General features: G+C 38.6%; 1 protein-coding gene across 12 annotated transcripts in view; it reads left to right on the top strand.

Annotated features, from left to right (window-relative positions):
* The window catches only part of LOC126393901 (NLR family CARD domain-containing protein 3-like), a 16,811-nt gene extending 5,389 nt beyond the window's left edge, over window positions 1–11,422 (top strand). For 11 of the 12 annotated variants that reach the window (XM_050050333.1, XM_050050332.1, XM_050050328.1 and 8 more), the window contains 3 exons: window positions 3,263–3,436; window positions 5,836–6,009; window positions 8,828–11,422. In XM_050050333.1, coding sequence (XP_049906290.1) covers window positions 3,263–3,436; window positions 5,836–6,009; window positions 8,828–8,840 — 361 coding nt within the window. In that variant the 3' untranslated portion in view covers window positions 8,841–11,422. The remainder of the gene's footprint in view (window positions 1–3,262; window positions 3,437–5,835; window positions 6,010–8,827) is intronic. The other variant, XM_050050325.1, reaches the window with a different exon arrangement.
* Window positions 11,423–20,827: the final 9,405 nt, after the last annotated feature.

Here is a 20,827-nt window from a genome sequence, read left to right as displayed (position 1 = left end):
TCTTTGAACTGAATCTCTGTGGTTTGAAGTTTAGTTTCTCTCCTGCGTTGCTGTTTGTACTTTCAGATATCTGCCTTATTTTACCGTTTCATGTTCGCTGTCAGACGGATAAGATTCGTATGAAGTCACTGCAGATGAAAACCCAATATTTTCTGCTTTGGCTGCTTCACAATAAAAGCTAAACAAAGCTAAAATAACAAAACAACAAGGGACTTTTATTGTGAAGACACATATTTTGTGTGACATTTATGACTGTATGCTCAGTGATCTCTCGTGGTCGATAGCAAACTGTGGTCTCATTTTGAAATGGAGCATCTACAGATTAATTCCACACAGAATATCTGATGATCCACTGAAGTTGGTCACAATACGAGATGATTTAGTCCTGTGTTGTTGTTGTTGTTTATTTTTTATCTTAGCCGCCATCTATGGAAGTAGATTCGTGTCTTTATTATTCAATAAAAAAAAAAGTTGCTTCAATCAAAAAATATATTTTCAATCAAAAAAAAAACATTTTTAAACAAAGAAAAATAGTGTTTGAATGCAAAAAAATTTTTGGGGCCCAGCATTTGAACACTTTTTTTCTTTTCTTGAAAAGTTTTTTTTTTGATTGAAGCGAGTTACTATTTGATTGAAATTTTTTTTTTGATTGAAGTCATCTTTTTTGTGTTTGGGCCATATTATGGGTAGGACATTTGTGTCTTTATTATTCAATCCCAAAAAATATCACTTCAATCAAAAGAAATATTTTCAACCAAAAAAACATTCACTTCAATCAAGGAATATATTTTCAGTAAAAGAAAAAAAAAGTTTTTGTATGCAAAAATAAAATTGAGACCCAAAAAAATCTTTTGAACACGCTTTTTCTTTGATTGAAAATATTTTTTTCATTGAACTGTTTGAGTGACAAGTGTCTACATCAATGACATTTGAAATAGGAATCTCTTTCTGGAACAAGCAAGTCGCCATTTGCAAGGTACAGCACTGGCACACCTGAGCAGATGAGCTTTTCAGTGATTCCCCCACTGTCACCGCACCAAACCTCCATCTGAAAGCAGGTAAAACAGGTCCCGCTTTTAACTAATATCACAGAAAGTGAGCAGGGCTTGAGAAAAAAAGCTCTGTGTTTCAAAGTGTGAGACAAGCCTTCTCTGAGGGGAGACAGAGGATTTCAGGAGAGGTGTAGCGCGAGGAAAAAATAAACCAGAAAATGCAACTGTTTGCATCTGGCTAGCTAACTTCAGATATGTGTTGTGACTGTTGTCGGAATTTCTGTAAGTTTGTGTTTTCCTGCATGTGTTCTCTCTGCCTGGTTTGTTTTTGTGTATGTAAATAGGTGTGTGCCACAGCCCGGTGGTGATTGGCGGATTGATTTGGTCCTTGTTTGTGATTGGCTGCAGCCGAGGGCGTTCGGCTTTTAAAGGGCCAAGATGGTGTGTGCCGGCGAGCGAGCTGCATACCTCACCTTCCTCCTCTCCCAACCAGCCACACATAGTTGTATTATTGTAGTGAATCATTATTGTATGTTATCAACTCTTGAATGTTGTTGTTACATAAGTCTGTGCCTCTGTGCACATGGATCAGACAATGAGGTAAATTTTAGTAGTAGTAGTTTTGCAGTAGGATCAGAAAACAAGAAATTGAGCTGAATTTCGTTTTTTCATTTTTTTGTGTGCCAAAAACGAAAAAACGACTTGTTTCTGGTTTCTGATTGTGTCAGTTATTCCCAGAAAACAAATGATTAAAAAGGTACCTTGGTCTACTACTACTGCCTCATGCTGAACTCCCTTATGAAAATACACTATTTAAAACATGCTTTGTTTGTAGGCGTAAGACAAGCAGCATGAATAATAGGTTTTAAATACAATAACATTAGGAGCCACTGTTTAATTCAGCACCTATTTTGTAGGTAAATGTGGACTTCTTGCAGTAAAAATGTACTTAAATGTTGTTATATTAATTATTCTGCTGATAAATGGCGAGTTACACTTACCAGGTAGTTTTACTAACTTTCATCGAAGAAAACTGGGATTCAGGATAATCTGCTGTTAAAGTGAATGGGGCGCTTCAGCTTTAGCAGCAGATGTTGGGCTGCAGGTCTTTCGCAGACTTTCAAACACACGGCGCAAGAGACTTTTTTTTTTTTTTTACAATGGTGCCGTGGTCCTCGGCTGCAGCTTTACTTTGTACCATTGTAAAAAAAAAAAAAAGTCTCTTGCGCCGTGTGTTCTCAAGCCCTGCTCACTTTCTGTGATATTAGTGAAAAGCGGGACCTGTTTTACCTGCTTTCAGACGGAGGTTTGGTGCGGTGACAGTGGGGGAATCACTGAAAAGCTCATCTGCTCAGGTGTGCCAGTGCTGTACCTTGCATATGGCAACTTGCTTGTTCCAGAAAGAGATTCCTATTTCAAACGTCATTGGTGTAGACACTTGTCACTCAAACATGTCTGATCAATGGGGAAGCATCCACCCGAGATATTTGTGTCAAAATGATTCAATCAAAAAAAAAAGGACTCCAATTTTTTTTTCACTTCAATCGGAAAAAAAAAAGTATTAATGAAAAAAATATTTTCAATCAAAGAAAAAGCGTGTTCAAAAGACTTTTTTGGGTCTCAATTTTATTTTTGCATTCAAACACTTTTTTTCTTTTATTGAAAATATATTCTTTGATTGAAGTGAATGTTTGTTTCGGTTGAAAATATTTCTTTTGATTGAAGTGATATTTTTTGGGATTGAGTAATAAAGACACAAATGTCCTACCCATAATATGGCCCAAACACAAAAAAAGATGACTTCAATAAAAAAAAATATTTTCAATTAAAAATAACAACTCATTTCAATCAAAAAAAGCTTTTCAAGCAAAGAAAAAAGTGTTCAAATGCAATTTTTTGGGCCTCAAATATTTTTTTTGCATTCAAACACTATTTTTCTTTGTTTAAAAAGGTTTTTTTTTAATTGAAGTGAAGTTATTTTTTGATTGAATATATACGTTGGTCTACACCTTGATTTGGATAACATCAGACTGCTGAAGCTTCCTATTAGTTTCATCTGAACTTATGAAGACATTTCTTACAGTGTAGCTGAGTTAAGAAGAGACCACTTCACACTCAGTATGGACAGGAGGAATATTTACTGCCACCAATACCTCTTTTAATGTGCATGTGGCTGTTGAACAAACTTGAACAAATGTGTCCCTCTCCTTTTTATTTCATCTGATTGTATTATTAATGATTTTTATCTACATCATTTATTCTTCATTCAGACTGAGTCGGTGCGGTTTGTCAGAGATCAGCTGTGTTTCACTGGCCTCAGCCCTGAAGTCCAACCCCTCCCATCTGAGAGAGCTGGACCTGAGCTACAACAAGCTGCAGGATTCAGGAGTGAAGCAGCTGTGTGATTTTCTGGAGAGTCCACACTGTAGACTGGAGACTGTGAGGTCAGACACCATTTTTTACTCCTGTGCTGAGATTATTATGATGTGAAAGTTGTGTTGAAACTAAACTGCAGACATCAGGCTGATATTATACTTATCCACAATGAAGTCTATTTGTCTTGTTCAGTGGTTTAATCCATTGACTGTGGCAGAGCAATGTGGAGCTAAAACCTTAAAGATAAACTGCAGGATCTTCCTTCAAAACAGTGTATAGACTCTTACAGAAATAATCCCTCTCAATCAATCAATCAACCAATCAACCAATCAATCAATCAGCATACGACATCCCTCTGTCCTTTGGACCCTCACAGCAGATAAGGAAAAACTCCCCAAAAATGGTAGAAACCTCAGGAAGAGCAACTGAGGAGGGATCCCTCTTCCAGGACAGACAGACGTGCAATAGATGTCATACAGAACAGATCAACATGATAAATGAACAGTAATCCGTATGACACAACGAGACATAAAGAGAGACAGAGACAGAGAGAGATGCAGGACAGACAGAAATGATAATAGCTTACAACAACATTCATTTAAGTAATAATATTACAATAATAATTACAACTATTGTGGTACAATATGTTGTAGGTATATATATTTATATATGATAGTATATGTATGTGAAAATAATCATATGTGTATAATGACAGTAGAAGTATGACTAATGATAACAGCAGCAGCAGGAGGCATCTGGCAGGACCACAGCAGCAGCACAACCACACACATCACACCATCCAGGCACCGCTGCGATACGAGGTAACCTGCAAGACAGTGGAGCACAAAGGCTCCGGAGGAGAAGCCGAGTTAGTGACATGCAGTAGAGCCGAGTTAGTGACATGCATAACAGGACATGAGTGTTAGCAAAGGTGAGAGACAGAGAGAGAGAGAGACAGAGACACAGACAGAGACAGAGAGAGGGGGGGGGGGGGGGCGGTGCTCGGTGATCATCAGGCCCACAAAGTTGAGTCGGCCATGGGACGACCACCCCGTCAAACCAGTACTCCTGATCTGCACCAGGACATCAGGGTTAAACGTTAGGAGAGACTCAACAGAAACGACAGATGGAATATCTAAGTGTTTTCTCACATCCTTCCACACCAGTAATGTGTTGTAAATGATTATGTTGTGATCAAGGGAATTTATTTGGTCTATATTATTGATAAAAGGTAGGGATTTAAGTCTTCTGGGATAACATGCTAGAGACTCAAGACTAAGCCATAAAGCTTCTTGCCTATAAGTAAACCAGTCTGACATCATTTTGAGCTGAGCCAACCAATAGTATAATTGTAAGTTAGGGAGAGATAAACCTCCTAATTCCTTCGGTTTAGTAAGTTTGGAGAACTTAACCCTTTGGTGTTTGTTGTTCCAAACATAATGAGAAATACCAGAATTCAGTGACTTAAAAAACGCTGACGTCAGATAACATGGAAGATTTTGGAATCAGTAGTTTAATCAGGGAAGGATGTTCATTTTAATGACATTGATCCTTCAGAGGAACGATGTCAGTAAGGAGGTCCATGTCTTCAAATCCATCTTAATTTTTTGAGTTAATGGAGAATAATTTGTCTCAAATAAGTTATTCAAATCAAGATTGATGAAAACACCCAGATATCTGAGACCCTCATCCGTTATTTGACATTGTTGTTATCCGTTAGTTGCTGAGACCCTCATCTGTTACTATAAATAAGTGCAATAAAACCTTCAGCAGTAAAAAGCCAGTGCTTTATCAATACACGTGTTCAGCATGTAGAAAGCCATATTTCAATCTGCTCTGTCCCTCATTCACCGCCGCTATGGTTTACAGTCATGGTTTACACAACCACATCACACTAGTGGGACCAATAGCAAATAGTTAAACCAAACTAAAATGAAAGCTGTCTGTATGTAGTCTGTTTAACTGTTTGTCACTTATCTTAAAATGTACCTGAGACAGCCTACCTGTGGACTGAAAATGTCTGGCCCATCAACATTTTCTGGTTTAAAATCCGGCCCAGTTGAATTTGTAATTGAATAGCCCTGCTTTAAACATTTGATTTCAACTTAAATTTACCCTGATGATTCTTTAAATAAGTGATTTGTGTTTGGCTGCACAACATGAGTTAGTGATGATGGAGCCACTGGTGGAGCTGGCAGAGTTTAAGAGGTGAAGTCACTACATCTTTATTGAAGTAGCAGCACGTTGTCAATGATATGAGAGCTGGTTTTCACTTTTTGTATTTTCCAGTCTTTAACCTGCATCCTGTTGGGATCAGCACAATAACACAATGACAAAGTCACTCTACTCAGTTTAGGGCAAAGCTCATTGATCAGGACATAGTAATGTTGAGCTACACATTTAACACCTGAACACATCTGATTGTTTTATTAATGATTTTTATCTACATCATTTATTCTTCATTCAGACTGAGTCGCTGCAGTTTGTCAGAGATCAGCTGTGTTTCACTGGCCTCAGCCCTGAAGTCCAACCCCTCCCATCTGAGAGAGCTGGACCTGAGTGACAACAAGCTGCAGGATTCAGATGTGAAGCTGCTGTTTGATCTGAAGGAGAGTCCACACTGTAAACTGGAGACTCTGGAGTAAGTAGAGGGTTGGAGTGGGTCCATGCTGGTTTCAGCAGTATTATATTAAACACAGTTAGTATCAGAGCAAAGATCCAGTACTTCCTGTAAACCTCAGACCTTCTCAGTGGCTCAAAGAGGGGAATGGTGACAGTCTTCAGGAGAGGACAGAGAGACAGACAGAGAGAACAGTCAGCCAATCAGATCAGAGAGAATCTTGTTGAGATCATGTGTTTAAGTTGATGTGAAGACGACTGTTGTTGTGTTCATGTCTACAGGAAGTGAAGATGGATTACAGCTGACAGCATCACAACATGTATAGAGACAGCTGTCCTCCTTCATCAAACTGTCACACCATCAAATCTGACCTTGATAACAGGGGACCTGTTATGCTTTCCTGTTTCTGTGTGTGTGTGTGTGTGTGTGTGTGTGTGTGTGTGTGTGTGTGTGTGTTATATAGCCTATAGTGTTACAATGAAGGATGTTTGTATTTGTTCTTCATTCAGTCATTTTTTTTATTTATTTATTTATGTTATTTAGAGGACAGTGCACATTAATGAACATTGCTGTAAATGTGCCAGTGTTAGCCAAAGGCTAATTTTCAACTGCAGTCCTCCGGCATGATGTTAAAAAGACCTCAGGCCATTAAAAAACACAAAAACAGGAACACAGAAGTCATAATATATAAAATAACAAATAGCAAACAAAAACAGAAACACATAAGTCATAATATGTTAAACAAATAACAGATAGGCAATAATTTACAACGAAAAAACCAATACGTACAGCGCAATGTGATACAGTGCAAAATAGTTGATCGAGAGGCTATGGATAGTGAATAGACGAAACAATGCAAGTCCATGAGTCACTGGCATAGTGTCTATGATATATGAAGTTATAAAGTGCTGCAGTGCCCCTAAAAGTAGTCACAGTAAAAGTCTAAATTTAATTAAATTACAATAAGTTAAATTGGGAGAGATGAAACTGTCAGGGGTGGAAAAATGGGATGGAGGTGCAGCAATGCAAGGACCAGAAACAGGATTTCTTGTTGGAGTTGTGCTAAGATGGATTGAGAAACACAACAAAACCTATAGAGTGTGCCAGTAAACCTGGAACTCCGTTCGCGCTTTTAGCACTTCCGGTTCTCTCCACTAAAAGTCAATACGTTTTTTGAATGGGATTTTGGTAAAATGCCTTAAATAAGGTCTGTGGTTAACAAAAGCTTAAGCGAGTTTCATGTTTTGTTCTACGACATAAAACACGTCAGTAAATACCCTACTTGTGAATTTTGAAGCTTTTACGTGTCGTAAAAAACGCGGTTGCTAACAAGTTGCTCAATACGACTAAAAACCCTGTCAGGGACATTAAACGTCATCACCCCCGAACAGGCGAGAGTGCTGGCAGTCCACCATTACAGCTTCTTATTTAGCTTAAACAGTCTGATTTCCCCATTATACAATGTTTTTAAAATAAAGTGGCCGAAATCAGTTGAAAGCTTAGTGGTGACGTCAAGAATCATGTGACTGTAGAGTAGTCGTGTAGTCCGTTAAAGCCTAACATTAGCTTTTTACTTCTGGCGATCGCATTTAAGCTTCAAATGCGGTATGAAAGGTGTTCATATGTGAAGATTATCTCGCTGAACAAAACCTGTAAGTATCATAAACTTGTGTTAGCCACAGAGCTTATTTTCTGACATAATCCAAAACGCAATGCAAAAATCACATTCACTTTTTCTTCTGGGAACCAGTGCGATGCTAAACTTCCGGGTTTTGACGTCAGCCCTGGCACACTCTATACATACAGTGCAATATAATACAGATGATCATTGACATAATGTATCATATGAATATAATTAGTAAGGTAATAAAGTGCTGCAGTGCTCACAGCAGTTTTCAATGTAAAGGTTAAGTTTAAGTGGAATTTGAGTGGGATGGGAATGGAGAAATGAGCTGTCAAAAGGTGGATAGATGGAATGAAGGTGCAACAGTGCAGAGACCAGAACAGGATTTCTTGTTGGAGTGTGATGAGATGGATTGAGAAGGTGGTACATTTGTAAAGTGCTGTGGTGTTTATCATGAGGTGCAGATTTACCCATGTCACTGCACATGTCCAGGAGGGGTCATGTGCAGTGACATGGGGGGCTATATACAGTCAGTTAACAGTGATTACAGGTCTGATTTGCCTTGAGCCAGTCTTTCAAATGCCTTTTAAAAATTAGAAAGGTATAGCAGTCTCTCATGGAGGTTGGCAGGCTGTTCTGCCTCTGACTGATAGAGTAGTCTGTGAGAAGGAAGTGCGCCTAAATGGGATTTCACAGTCTCCTCTTGTAGTTGCTCTAGTGTTGGTACTGTTGGTGGATTTACATTTAAAAAACTGACTCAAGGGTGGGGGTGCAGGTCTGTTCAAGATCTTATACACACAACATGCACGTTATGTAATGTAATGTAATGAGATTGTCAAAACTCAGTAGATTATGGCATGTTAGAATATCACAATTTGTTCTAACAGACTCAGTAAATCCATCATTAAAGTGAATCCCTCTGTTTGTGCAGCCATGATGCGTTCAGGACTCTCAGCAGTTTATTTACACTGTGTACTTGAGTGAAATCTGCAGAGTGAACAGACTTGATGCCCAAAGTCTCTGCAGGTCTGTGAGCTTCCAGCTCAGTGTGTTCACTCCAACACGTTAACATGAGAGCTGGAAGGAAGCCGACTACGCTACACAGCTGCTCCACTCTGCTCTGAACAGGAAATCCCTACTGGTCTTTATACTGGATGTGCTGCATCACTGACTGACAGCTGGTTTATAACTTCTCTTGTCTTCTTCTCTCATCAGATGGAGGCCATGAGAGGATCAGCTGTGTCCTGATGATCCAGAGGGAGACTCTGACTGGACCATGTTACTGGGAGGTAGAGTGGAGAGGAGAGCTTCATCCAGTAGTGACTGACAGGAATCACAGGTGGAGATGACTCTCAGTGCTGCAGCCTGAACTGCTCTGAGATCAGCTCCACTGTCAGACACAATGCGAAGTCCACCATCATCCCTGTGTGTTCCTCTGGATCTGACAGTATCATCATCAGTGTATCAATGACTGCTCTGTCCTTCTCCACTGAAACTCCTCCACTCCTCCTGCTCTGCACTCAACCACCTCCTCCACCCTTCACCTGGACGTCACCTGAATCTGACTGCAGATTTTTACTCTTCATGACGACAGGGGTCAGACTGGGAACAAAATTCGGCCCTGGCATTTTTTATCTGGATGTTCCACCTTTTGCAGTTTTCTCCTTTAACAATTTCATTTATATTTTAGACTCAGCTCTGCTCTTTCTGTCTTTATTTCATTTGTTTCTTTCTGCTTCACTTCTGACATCACATGGACAGAACCACTTGAAAGGGGTGGGGGGAGATGACAACAGTCCGTACCACTGCACCTGCCTTTCAGAATAGGTAGTGTGCTTTTGAGTTGTGTAACCTCTGATCAGATGAGCTGTTCCAACATCAAGTCAGCCAAAACCAGCAGGTCCATTTTTTTCCCTACAATGTTTTTCCCCACTTTGCTGGTGGTCCAGTTCATTTGGCGTTTGCCAGAATTGCCAGATTACCAGTCCGAGCCTGTCTCCACCCTGTTAGTCTGGCTCTCTGGATGTGGACTGTGGCTATCAGCCTGCCACGGGGCCGCTGATTACAGCCGTCATTCTCCCTTCCTTTAATTATCTGCGTGTTAGTGTTTCCAAATCCCCTTCACTACAGGAAACAACAACCTGCGAGCTAACAACTTACACACTGAAGATGGCGAGTTGTGTCAAAGATTTGGATCAGCGATTTGGAAGGCGTGTCTGCTTTGTTGTTTCAGGGAATTGTTTTAAAAATCTGCAACAAATCAAACAACTTGTGAACGCACCTCAGAAAAGCCCCGACTCCGTCTTGCAGGACTATCATCATAGGCGGCACTGGGGGGAGCTTGGAGGTACTTCAGCTCCCCCAAAGAAGCCCATACGAAAATGCTCAAACAAAATTTATTTTTTTCACTGTCACTGAATAAAATTGCTTTTGTTCAATTGTGTGACATTATCTGGTAAGTGTATCTAGGTTAGTGTGGGCTCTTTCAGGGCCAAGGACAGTGTCTGTGACCAGCCACACTGTGTGGTCCCTCTAATTCCACAGTGTGCACAATTTTTTGTTGATTTGGACTCTGCATGCATATATTGGTAGGCTATATCCACAACTCCTTAGCACCTCCAATTAATAGTCAAGCTCCCCCCCAGCACCTCCAGTAAAAATCGACATTGCCGCCACCACTGACTATCATGCCTGATGTCAATCTGTTTTCTGACTCGGCCAGTCAGAGTTGATATGTCACATCTTGTAACTCTGGTAGCAGCATGCTCCAGTCATCTGTGGTTTTAACCGCTGAGCTCCTCCAGAGCTGAATATCATCAGGCTTCACCTCCACAGCTCTTATTCTTATTCTTGTCTTTATTCTCTGGATGTATATATTGTAGTAACCGTTATAGCACAATACATATTTTATATTTCTGAATGTAACAGTAGTTTATACAGTGTAATGTAGCACAGTGCACATATCTGTATATTTTTACACACTTACAGACTCAGCACACTGAAGATATTTTATTCTTACTATCTTAAGTACTAGTGTTAAACATTGTTATTTCTATTCTATTGAATTGTATTACTTTACATTCAAATACTTCTATTTCATACTCCTATTTTACTTATAATTCTTTAGTCTTTACATCACGAGTGGCTGTAACGAATCACAATTTCTCCTCGGGGATCAATAAAGTATTTCTGATTCTGAAAGTTGAATCACACAGTGACATACGACCGTTAATAAGGATCGGAGGCCCCACGTTATGATATGATCAAGATATAATATTATTGCCATTTTAAATGTTTTGCGATATGCTGAGTATTATGATAAGATATACTTATATACTTATACTTACATATACTTATACTTATATACTATACTTATATATAAATATAGTGGAGTAAAAAGTCCAATATTTCCCTCTGAGATGTAGTGGCGTAAAAAGTGGCCTATAAAGTATCAGAAAATGGAAATACTCAAGTAAAGTAGGCGAGAAGTAGTGATGACCAAATGAAGCCTCATGAATCTTTGTCTTTATCTTCTGAGCCCACTAGATGGCGCTCTCTGTTCAACAAAGGGTTACAGGCACACTGGACTGTCTGTCCTTGAGCTGTTTTCTTTAAACCAAGAGCACCATCTAGTGGGCTCAGAAAATAAATCATTACATTTCAAAAACTCAGGTTTTTGATGAGCTTTACTTTAATATTTAAATCTAACAGTGCTTTGTTCCCTCATCTTGAGTCATCTGATCATTTGAGTCTGATTTTGAATGTTTGTATGGAGTTGATCAATATTTAATAAAGCAGATATTTCCATGAGCACTCAGTGAGTTTAATAAGTTCATGTCAGATCCTTGTTGTCTTGCTGTGTTCTGTGTACGTTTCTGAGACTTTTCTGAGCAGCACTCTGGACTCTGCGTGTCCAACATTCAGCTGGATTATCATATTCATACTTCAGATGAGAACAGAGGTGAGAAACATAAAGTGTGTTCATAAAGTCATGTATTTCCCTCTGTGTGATGTGACTCTGAGCTGCAGACCAAGAGTCACAATGTCTTCCTTCAACCTCACAGCTGATTTCAGTAAAGATGGCGTCTTCATCAGGAGCAGCTCCACAGGAAACATGACCATCCACAGTGTTTCTCCATCTGATGAAGGACTCTACAAATGTAACTGTGTCTCTGGAGCTGGAGGATCAGCAGACAGCTGGCTTACTGTCAGAGGTGAGGGGGGTTTCATTCAAGTTACATTTGTCTTCAACTCTTCATACATAAAACCAGCAGTGCAATGTGACAAAAAAACAAAGAAGAAGAAATCCTGACGTTTCAAATTTAAAGTTCAGAGGAGAAAGTGTGTGTGATTGTTTTTTAAGTTGAGTCTAGTTTACTTTACAACTTTTATCTTTGAATGAGGAATATTTAAGTCTGTTTTCAGTATTTTAGAAAATTTTTACTGGTAACAACAATAAAGTTACAATAAAGTAACACTTTGACATAGATGTCTCATAAATAACACTTTGTACAGTGTAGTATTTCTACTTTTACTCAAGTCAAAGAATCTGAGTACTTCTTTCACCACTGCAGAAAACTTGAGAATGTTTCATAAAATGTAACTCTGATTTTTTAGTCATAAATATTTACTGTTATAGAGAAATACCCAAGTTTTCAGGGGATTTAAAGTCGAGTCCAAAAAGCTCCTTCCTGCTGACGAGCACCAGGAAGTCTCTCAGATTCAGTTTCTCTCTGCAGCACCTCCTGCAGGCTGTGATCCTCCACCTCGTCTGCTGTCTGTCTCCGCTCTGCTGCGCCACCTGGTGGCTGGAGCTCCTTACCTGCTGTCCACCATCTTACTGGGACTCATTAACAGAGACAGAGCGAGAGGTGAGAACAGCTGCAACTACAACTCAGATTGTTTAATTTACAACACATATATATGCATAATACAATATTTATGTACAGATTCATAATAATTTGGCAATTAGCGCCACCTCCTGACAACATTAGGAAACACTGTCTAACATCAGCCCTCCTGAATATTATTAAATATCATTAACAGTTTAGTTAGTTATTGATAAGCAAATACATGTAGCCGCTAACAGCAGGTAGCATTTAGCTATCTTGGACCAAACAGTGTCATGATCCTGGGTTTAGTATCTATCCTGTTATCTCAACCTGATCTCACAGAAATACGTGAAATGACCACGACCTCTTAACACCGCATTCCGATTGTCGTAACCTAATCCAAACGCCACTAATACATAAATAAGAAGAAAAAAAGTTGACTGTAGTATTAATGTGTGTGTCAGCTCATCAACCGTGTACATAGGATGTAAATTAATATGTTGTACATACAGAGAGGTTTGTCGCAGAGTTGTTTGTCAATCCGTGTTTAGACAAAACATTTAACATCCCTCCTGTATTTCTGTCACACTGACTGTTCGCCGAGTCCGATTTGAAATGTCCAAAATGTCGATTTGTCAGGAAGAAAGTCTTGTTTTTTGAGTTTTGAGGTCAGAGTGGATTTGATGTGTTTTTTACAGAGGTGGTAAACGGGGGTTTATTTTGTTAAAAAAAAAAAAGAACCATGTTACTGAAATATCACTTTGCTTAATCATATCACATAAAATGCTCAACATTTTTAGCCGTTTGAGTGAAACTTACTGATGTTGAAAATGGCCAATTTTACTGCCCTGAATAAATACTAAAGATAAATGAATTGTATGGAACCGATAAGAGAAAAAGAAAAAGCATTTCTGTGACACACAATTTATATTAATGGGACAGTTTGGATCTTTTGAAGTGAGGCTGTATGAGACACGTACCAAATCAATAATTTATTCATCAAATAAATATAGTGGAGTAAAAGTCCAATATTTCCCTCTGAGATGTAGTGGAGTAAAAAGTGGCCTATAAAGTATCAGAAAATGGAAATACTCAAGTAAAGTAGTGATGACCAAATGAAGCCTCATGAAGCTTTGTCTTTATCTTCTGTGCCCACTAGATGGCGCTCTCTGTTCAACAAAGGGTTAACAGCACTGAAGTCAGATGTTTTGATCAGAACCCACTTAGTTTATAGGATACAGCCTTGGTAGGGCGGAGTGTAATGTGACTATTGTCTGACGTCATCTTTTCTCTGTGACATTGTGGAGGCCTTGTTGCATTTATTATCAAGTTTCCTATTTGTGTGTTGATGCTTATTCTTGATGTAAACAACCCCTATAGGTTCATTTTTTAATGTACCTTACAGATTTGGATATGTATGTTTTTAGAGAATGCAAGTTAACAGTAAGGACTTAAGCATTTATTCTCAAGAACGTACCTATCTAATGTCAACTTTTTGGGCTATGTTTAAGATTGTCACTGAGCAGTTTTTAATTTAACTTCTTTATTCCTCTTTTTCTATGTATAATGTTGGTTGTTACACTAATTAGGGGCCGGGCAGCCTAAGCTGCCAGGACCCTATTGTTATCCTGCATCTTCTTCTTCTTCTTCTTCTTTCTTCTTTCTTCTTCTTCTTCTTCCGAGGAAATCCTACTTCCCATGCGCGAAAAATCACCAAACCTTGCACAAAGGTCCAGCCCGATGCCAGATTGCTCAGCTGCAAAAACAGGCCAATAGTCCTGATGGTGGCGCTACAGCAAGCCATCTTCAGACTGTCCTACACAAACGATCCACACAGATTTTTGATTTATCGAAAATTGAGCCTACAGTGCATCAAAATGTTTGACTGTAAACAGTATTGTAAACATACACTTGCAAATTCTTGCTAAATACATTTTCAATGTTCATTTAAAAAAATGACAAAATTTTGGAGCCATGGTAGATGATGTCTGGAAAATATCAGAATTTTATCTCAAAACCAGAATTTTTTTTACAGCATTTTGAATTTTGCTCTCATGCGAACAATTGGAGTAAATGCAAGAATGGCATTTTTAAACATCAGTTTTTCACTGATGGAGCCAATAAATCATTGTTAAAAACAAATTACCAACATCTCCATGCTGTCTAGATGCAATCTGTGTATATTTGGATTTTTGTCTTAATAACTGTCTTAATGATAGTCTGGGCTGGTTATCTATAAGACAAAGGTCTACCTATGTTTTATTGAATTTTCTAAGAAATATACTTGTGACAAGAGCACCAAAATTATTGCATGAAAGATTGCTCTCCCATTTTGTTCAACATAGTTATCGAACAAGAAGTGCATCAGAAAGGAGGTTTATATTACCGAAAGTGAGAATAGGTATAATACAGAGAACAGTTCTGTATAGAGCTATGGTTGGCTGGAATTCTCTGCCAGTTCATATTGCTCATGAAAGTAATAAAGATTGGTTCAAAATGCAGTTAAAACAGTATCTCTTAGTATTTAATGTTATGATTTAACATATTTCATATTCTTAAATTGGAATAATTCTAGTTTGAATGGAATTGTCAGTGTACCCTTTTTGGAATTAATGTGTGTCAAATGTGGTCAGAATACAAGGATAAGGTCATTTCAGACTGATTTGTATTTTTGGTGTATTAATATTACATTATTTAAGGTAGTACCGAAGTACGGAATGAAATCTGAATGTGAAAATGAGTTACATCATTTTGTAAATCTGTGATGTCCGTTAAATGATGACCATTAGATTTTCTTATGTGGTTTGTTTATTACTAAGGGAGCTGTCGTTGCTTTGTTTTGTTTTGTTAACGTGTAAATGTATGTTTGATATGTGTTTGTTATGTGTAAGTGAGAATGTTTATGTGTATGTTGTATGTATGTTGGACCCCAGGAAGAATAGCCGATGCTGTTGCTGGTGCTAATGGGGATCCTAATAAAGATAAAAAGATAACTGAATTTTTGACAGCCATTTGAAATCTGCCTTTACACACTAACAGCTGCTGTCTTGCACACAGGTGACTGGCTTAGTCAATTTGTGAAGCTACATGTGACATTTCTGTTTGCCAATTAGCTCAGTGAGATAGAGGATGGTTCTTGGTGTTGAAGATTGTGAGTTCAAGCCTCAGCTCGTGCAACATTTTCATATGAGAAATCTACCCAAACTTTTCATAAAGGTCCAGTCCCATGCCAGATGTCCTCAACTGGAAACACAAGACAATAGTCCTGATGGTGGCTTTACAGCAAGCCTCTATATTTCAAAACTTTGAAAATTCATAACAAATCAACCGTATGTGCTACAGCTTTGGAAATTTCACTTTGAAATTTGCTTTTCCATGTCACGGATGGCTACTGTCTGGCAACCTGATGCTTGGCTTAGTCAATTTGTGAAGCCACACATGAACTGTCACTTGCCAGTTAGCTCAGTGAGATAGAAGATGGACCTCAGTCTCAGAAGTTGTGAGTTCAAGCCTCAGCTAAGACAGAACGGACATTCTAATGTGAAAGTCCTATGTTCAGGCATCATGCTATGTGGATTAGAGACTACTAAGGTTAAAATAATTATGATCCAGGCAGTTTCACGGAGAGACAAATACTCTTTATCAACACTTTTCCCTGTTATCCCTTGTCTCTTTTCCCTGTTTATTTGGCTTAGCTATCAGTCAATATTCAGAGTCTATCCAATAGCTTTTACATTTTAAAAAATGTTTTCATCTTTGTCACCATGGATAATGTTTAGCTTTAAGCTAGATCAGGCCAATTTGTTCATAATTGCTAGCAGTTAATGTTATTCTTACTTTCTTGTTCTTGAGTTTTTTCTTTCCTTTGTATATTATGAGACTGATCACTTCAGCCACTCATCCACAATTTGAAGGGCATGCCATAATTATATGATGTAACTTCTATGTTTTTGATATGCTTTCTTTTAGTGTGTGTGTATTACATTTTTTTGGGCTTTTACATATACCACACATTCAGTGTTTTATGATGAAATAGATTATGACTTCTTAAGAAAGGGACCATTGAGCTGCTGGTTTAGTGCTGCGTCAGACATCAGTGTTTAACAATGTTATTGAAGCTACAGGGAACAGAATAACAAACATATTTTATAAAAAAGAAACATCAGTATGGGATTTAGAAAGAGTAATTTGGCAAGTCTCACCAATCCATTCTGAAAAGTAGCTTCTGTCCTAAAAACAGTTTTATCAATGAATTCCACCTAGGAGTTTGATGCTCTAAAACTGGCTTTTTCTCAGTTATGGGATGAGCACCTCTTCGTTAGGAAAAACTGTTCTTTTTGTATAAGGTAGTGCAATGGCAGATTAAAAGTCTTAACCTTGGATCAAAGATGTACCCCTGTCTTGAAAACATATATACACAGAAGGGAAGGTCTCCAGTTGTCTAAAATATCCAAGAAATAAAAGTAAATTTTTTCCCCCCAGGTGACCACACAACCAACATATCTGGTAAAGTTTATAGTATAGGTCGTTATTGATCTCATTTTGTGAGTTGTGTTACATCATCTGAAAATTGGCATTATAGGTGTTGCATTTTGTGGGATACAGGACATGCAAATTACTTTTGACCTTTGCTTTTGTCCAATTTTTGGGTTATCAAAATAATATAAATCACTTTAGGAAAGCATTCATCAAGATGACAGTCAGTGTAAGCAACAGTTCCAAAGGCTCCGTTTGTCAAACCATCTGACACGCAGGTATTCTTAACCAATATGACACGAGCACCTACGCCCAAAGAAAGAGATTTTTTCAAACAGGTGTTGAATACATTTGAGTGGTGGCCTTTTTTCTTTTCCAATCTTCCGGTTTTAGCATTTCTTTCAAAATCTTGAGCTTGAATCTTCATTATGTCATTATAGGTTTTACTAAGCATTTCTGCATTGAATCTGTCAACTTCTTTATTTGTTGCAAAAATATGGAGGGCATTTTTTTCTTCTCCTGTTTCACATCGTTTCAACATTTGGACATCAGTTTTCAGCAATGGTTCAACCTTCTTTTGCCTCCTTATTCTGTTCAGCAATTCAGCAAATGATGCATCATTTTGTCAGACAATTTCTTGAAGTTCAATCATCGTAAAATTATCTGCCCACAAGTCAACCAGATGCGATGGAACATAAAGTGGACGGTTTCTGCAAGGAGGGAGCTGATAGAAATCACCTACAGCAATGATAGATACCTTTCCAAATGGTGAATATTCTCCTGTTTGTTTTATTTGTCTGAGACGTCCATGAATGTAAGACAGAAGTGTATGGTCAACCATTGAAATTTCATCAATGATCAGTATTTTTACGTTAAGTAGTTTTGTTCTCAGTGTGTTGATTTGCTCTTCACCAAGTGGTTGATAAGGTAGCTTACTATGAGCATTGATACAAAATGTGAATTGTTGTAGCTCCAATGTTATAAGCTGCTACACCTGTTGGGGCTGTTAGAAGAACAGTAACATCATCTGGATTCTCGGTCATCTGTTGCAAAATCCTTGAGCATTCATATTGTATTGTTTTTACCAAATTACTTTTTCCAGTTCCTGCAGAGCCTGTTATGAAAACATAGAACGGATCAGGATCATCACCAATTATTTTTAGCCACACACCACTGTCTTATTTGGTAGAAAGCTTTCTGTTGCAAGTCATTCAATGATCGTAAGAGATTTAGTGCATCCTCTCTTGGCATCTCACATCTGCTCTTTTCAGTAACAGCTGCCACATTAGAATTTGTCATTAGATCAGGAGTCATCTCCAAATTTCCATCTTCATCCAAGTCTTGCTTTCGTTTTGTAGGATCTCTTGGCATTCCAAACAGTTGAGTTCAGATTCAGGACATATCTGTGCCCAGACATCTTCCAACTCCCCACATTTTTCAATCATCTCTTTAAGCACATCAATTTTAAAACATTCTTTTTCAAAAATACATCTATTTTCATCAACAATAGGCTGGGCAGAATGATCATTCCCATTATGCTGTGTTCTTCCAAGTTTAAAGTAGTTTTCATATGACTCAAAAGGCGGTGGTTTCAGATCAGAATCACTTTGATGCGGTAAGAAAAGCTGTAATATACCTTGATAATACATTTCAGGGTCTTTCATCGGAGACAGTCTCACGTATCTGACAACAACAGGTTGAGTTGCAGTTCTTCTTCTAACATAGCCAAAGTCCCCCTTCAGTTTCACAATGTTTTCATCGTTTTTCATCTGGCTCTGATTTACTTCGGACTTTGACAACACCCTGTATTCTGAGGCAAGGCTTGCAAGACACAGGTTTTCAAAGTTTAGAGTATTTGGTCTATTTCGATATCTGTCTGACAAGCTGACTATCCACAGTTCTTTTTCAACAATGGTTCCCTCTTGGGTCTGTTGTTGCAAAAGGTGGAGGGGTTTACTCATTTTCACAGGATTTTCTCCAGTTGGAATGAACCATACCTTCCGTGAGCATATTTTAAGCGGCATGCCAGTCAATCTGTATACAGCTTCTTGAGCACACACTTCTCTGTTGTGGAGATAGACTGTACCGAGTTCTTTCAAGGCTTGTCTTGCATCATGGTTTTCTTGATTTCTTGCCTCCTTTTGGGTACGCTCCAGTAGCAATCCCATTTCTCTCTCAGCCTTTGAAATGTATGATATGATATATACGACACAAGAATAAGCATCTATCACATACTGAATATCCATGTTTGCATTCCAGGCCTGTAAGAGATTTTCGTTGTATTGATTTATCCACAGAGCATTCATCTCTCTTTTGAGAACAATATTGGTTTTATTGCTTAGTCTGGCATCAGCTTTTTCCAACTGTCCTTTAGATATTCCAATTTTTCAAAAAAAAATCTTCTGTCGTTTAAGGCTTCAACGTCATCTTCAAGCAATGAGAGTTTTAGCTTAGTCAATATAGCAATGGCTGCTTCTTCTGACATTTCAGCTTTAGTCATATTTGAAGCATCCTTGGACTCCTTTTCATTGTCATTTGCTTTAGCATTTCTGCAGATAAATGTTCTGCAAGAGGGCTCGTGGGGAAATTAAATCGACATGTTGTACCCTTTTTCCTGCATGTTTTTGAATGCCTTTTGTTGTGTTTTTGAACACTTGTGACTTTCTCTTCCAAGTCTGCAGTATTTGATGGTCTTTTGCAAGTGATATATTGATCTACAAACTGAACAACATCCCTGTCTTCATCTTTGTCAATCTGTGGAGCATTTTGTAACCAAAACAGGCAATGAGCTCTGTGTTGAAACCCAATACGATAAAAGTCTTTTATTTTACCAATTGGGTTAGCATCCGAAAGGATAAGTTTGTTTAAAAATGTTTGAAAACGATGATCAAACATTCTTGCTGCAGTTACTGGATTTTGTTTCAATAAATCATTCTTTTCTAACCAGTCCATTTCATTAATACTTTTGTTTATGCCTTCTTGTGTCATAATTGTCTCCAAGATTTCTGTCCATCTCATTTCAGCACATGAGAAAGAAGAAGAACCAGGTTGGTAAACCTAGTTGTCTCAGCATCGCAAATATATTTTTTTGTACAGATTGCCAGAAAGGGGGAGTACCACGGATAGGCTTTAAGAATTTGTAACCCTGATCAAATTTTAATATCTCTTGAAGAGATTTTCGATTTGTCAACATGCTTGCAGTGACATTCCTAATGCAGTTAGATGACCCTTTCCTCAAAGCAATTGAAACATTTGATAGAATTTGTTCAAGTTCAGAAATGCATTGAACATTGTTGTGCCGTACAAGGATTTATAACAAAGGCCTACACTTTATCCATAAACTTTTGGGCCTACATGTAACAATCAAAGCCTGAGACCACATGTTGGCGCCCAAAAGAACAAAGGAATCAGTCAACCCCCTTTCTCTGTGTGGATCAGCTGATTCAACCCCCAACACAGCACCCCAGCTGACCAGCAGAGGTCCCTTGAAATACACAGCTCCCATTGGGTGAAATCCGCCATGGCCAACCCTGCACCGATGACGTCACGCCGGGGTATATCATCACAAAGCGTACCTGAGGGAAACGCTTCTGGCTGTGATCCTCATAGCTAATAGAAGTACCCACAACTGTTCCTAAAGCTTAGCAACTCGTCCCACGTGGCGAACGCTTTAGAAAGAGTAATTACTGTGCACAGTTAGACGTGTTTTAGGCCTACGGATTTCCCTCGCTGGTCGAGCTGATCTCCTCTCCTCTCCCTCAATCTGTGCGCCGAGGAACACAGAGCAGCCCGGTACGAGACCACGGATTGACCCTCTCACCCGGATGCCCGCAGATGCGAAGTTTGGTAGATAACAAGGACTGCCTGCTTCAAGAAGAAGGACAAGGACCCCCTTCTTTCCCCGAGT

This window comes from Epinephelus moara, chromosome 8 (assembly GCF_006386435.1).
Source record: "Epinephelus moara isolate mb chromosome 8, YSFRI_EMoa_1.0, whole genome shotgun sequence".
NCBI classification, from domain to species: domain Eukaryota; kingdom Metazoa; phylum Chordata; class Actinopteri; order Perciformes; family Serranidae; genus Epinephelus; species Epinephelus moara.
The sequence above is the reverse complement of the archived record's forward strand: the minus strand, read 5'-3'. Positions and strand labels throughout refer to the sequence as shown.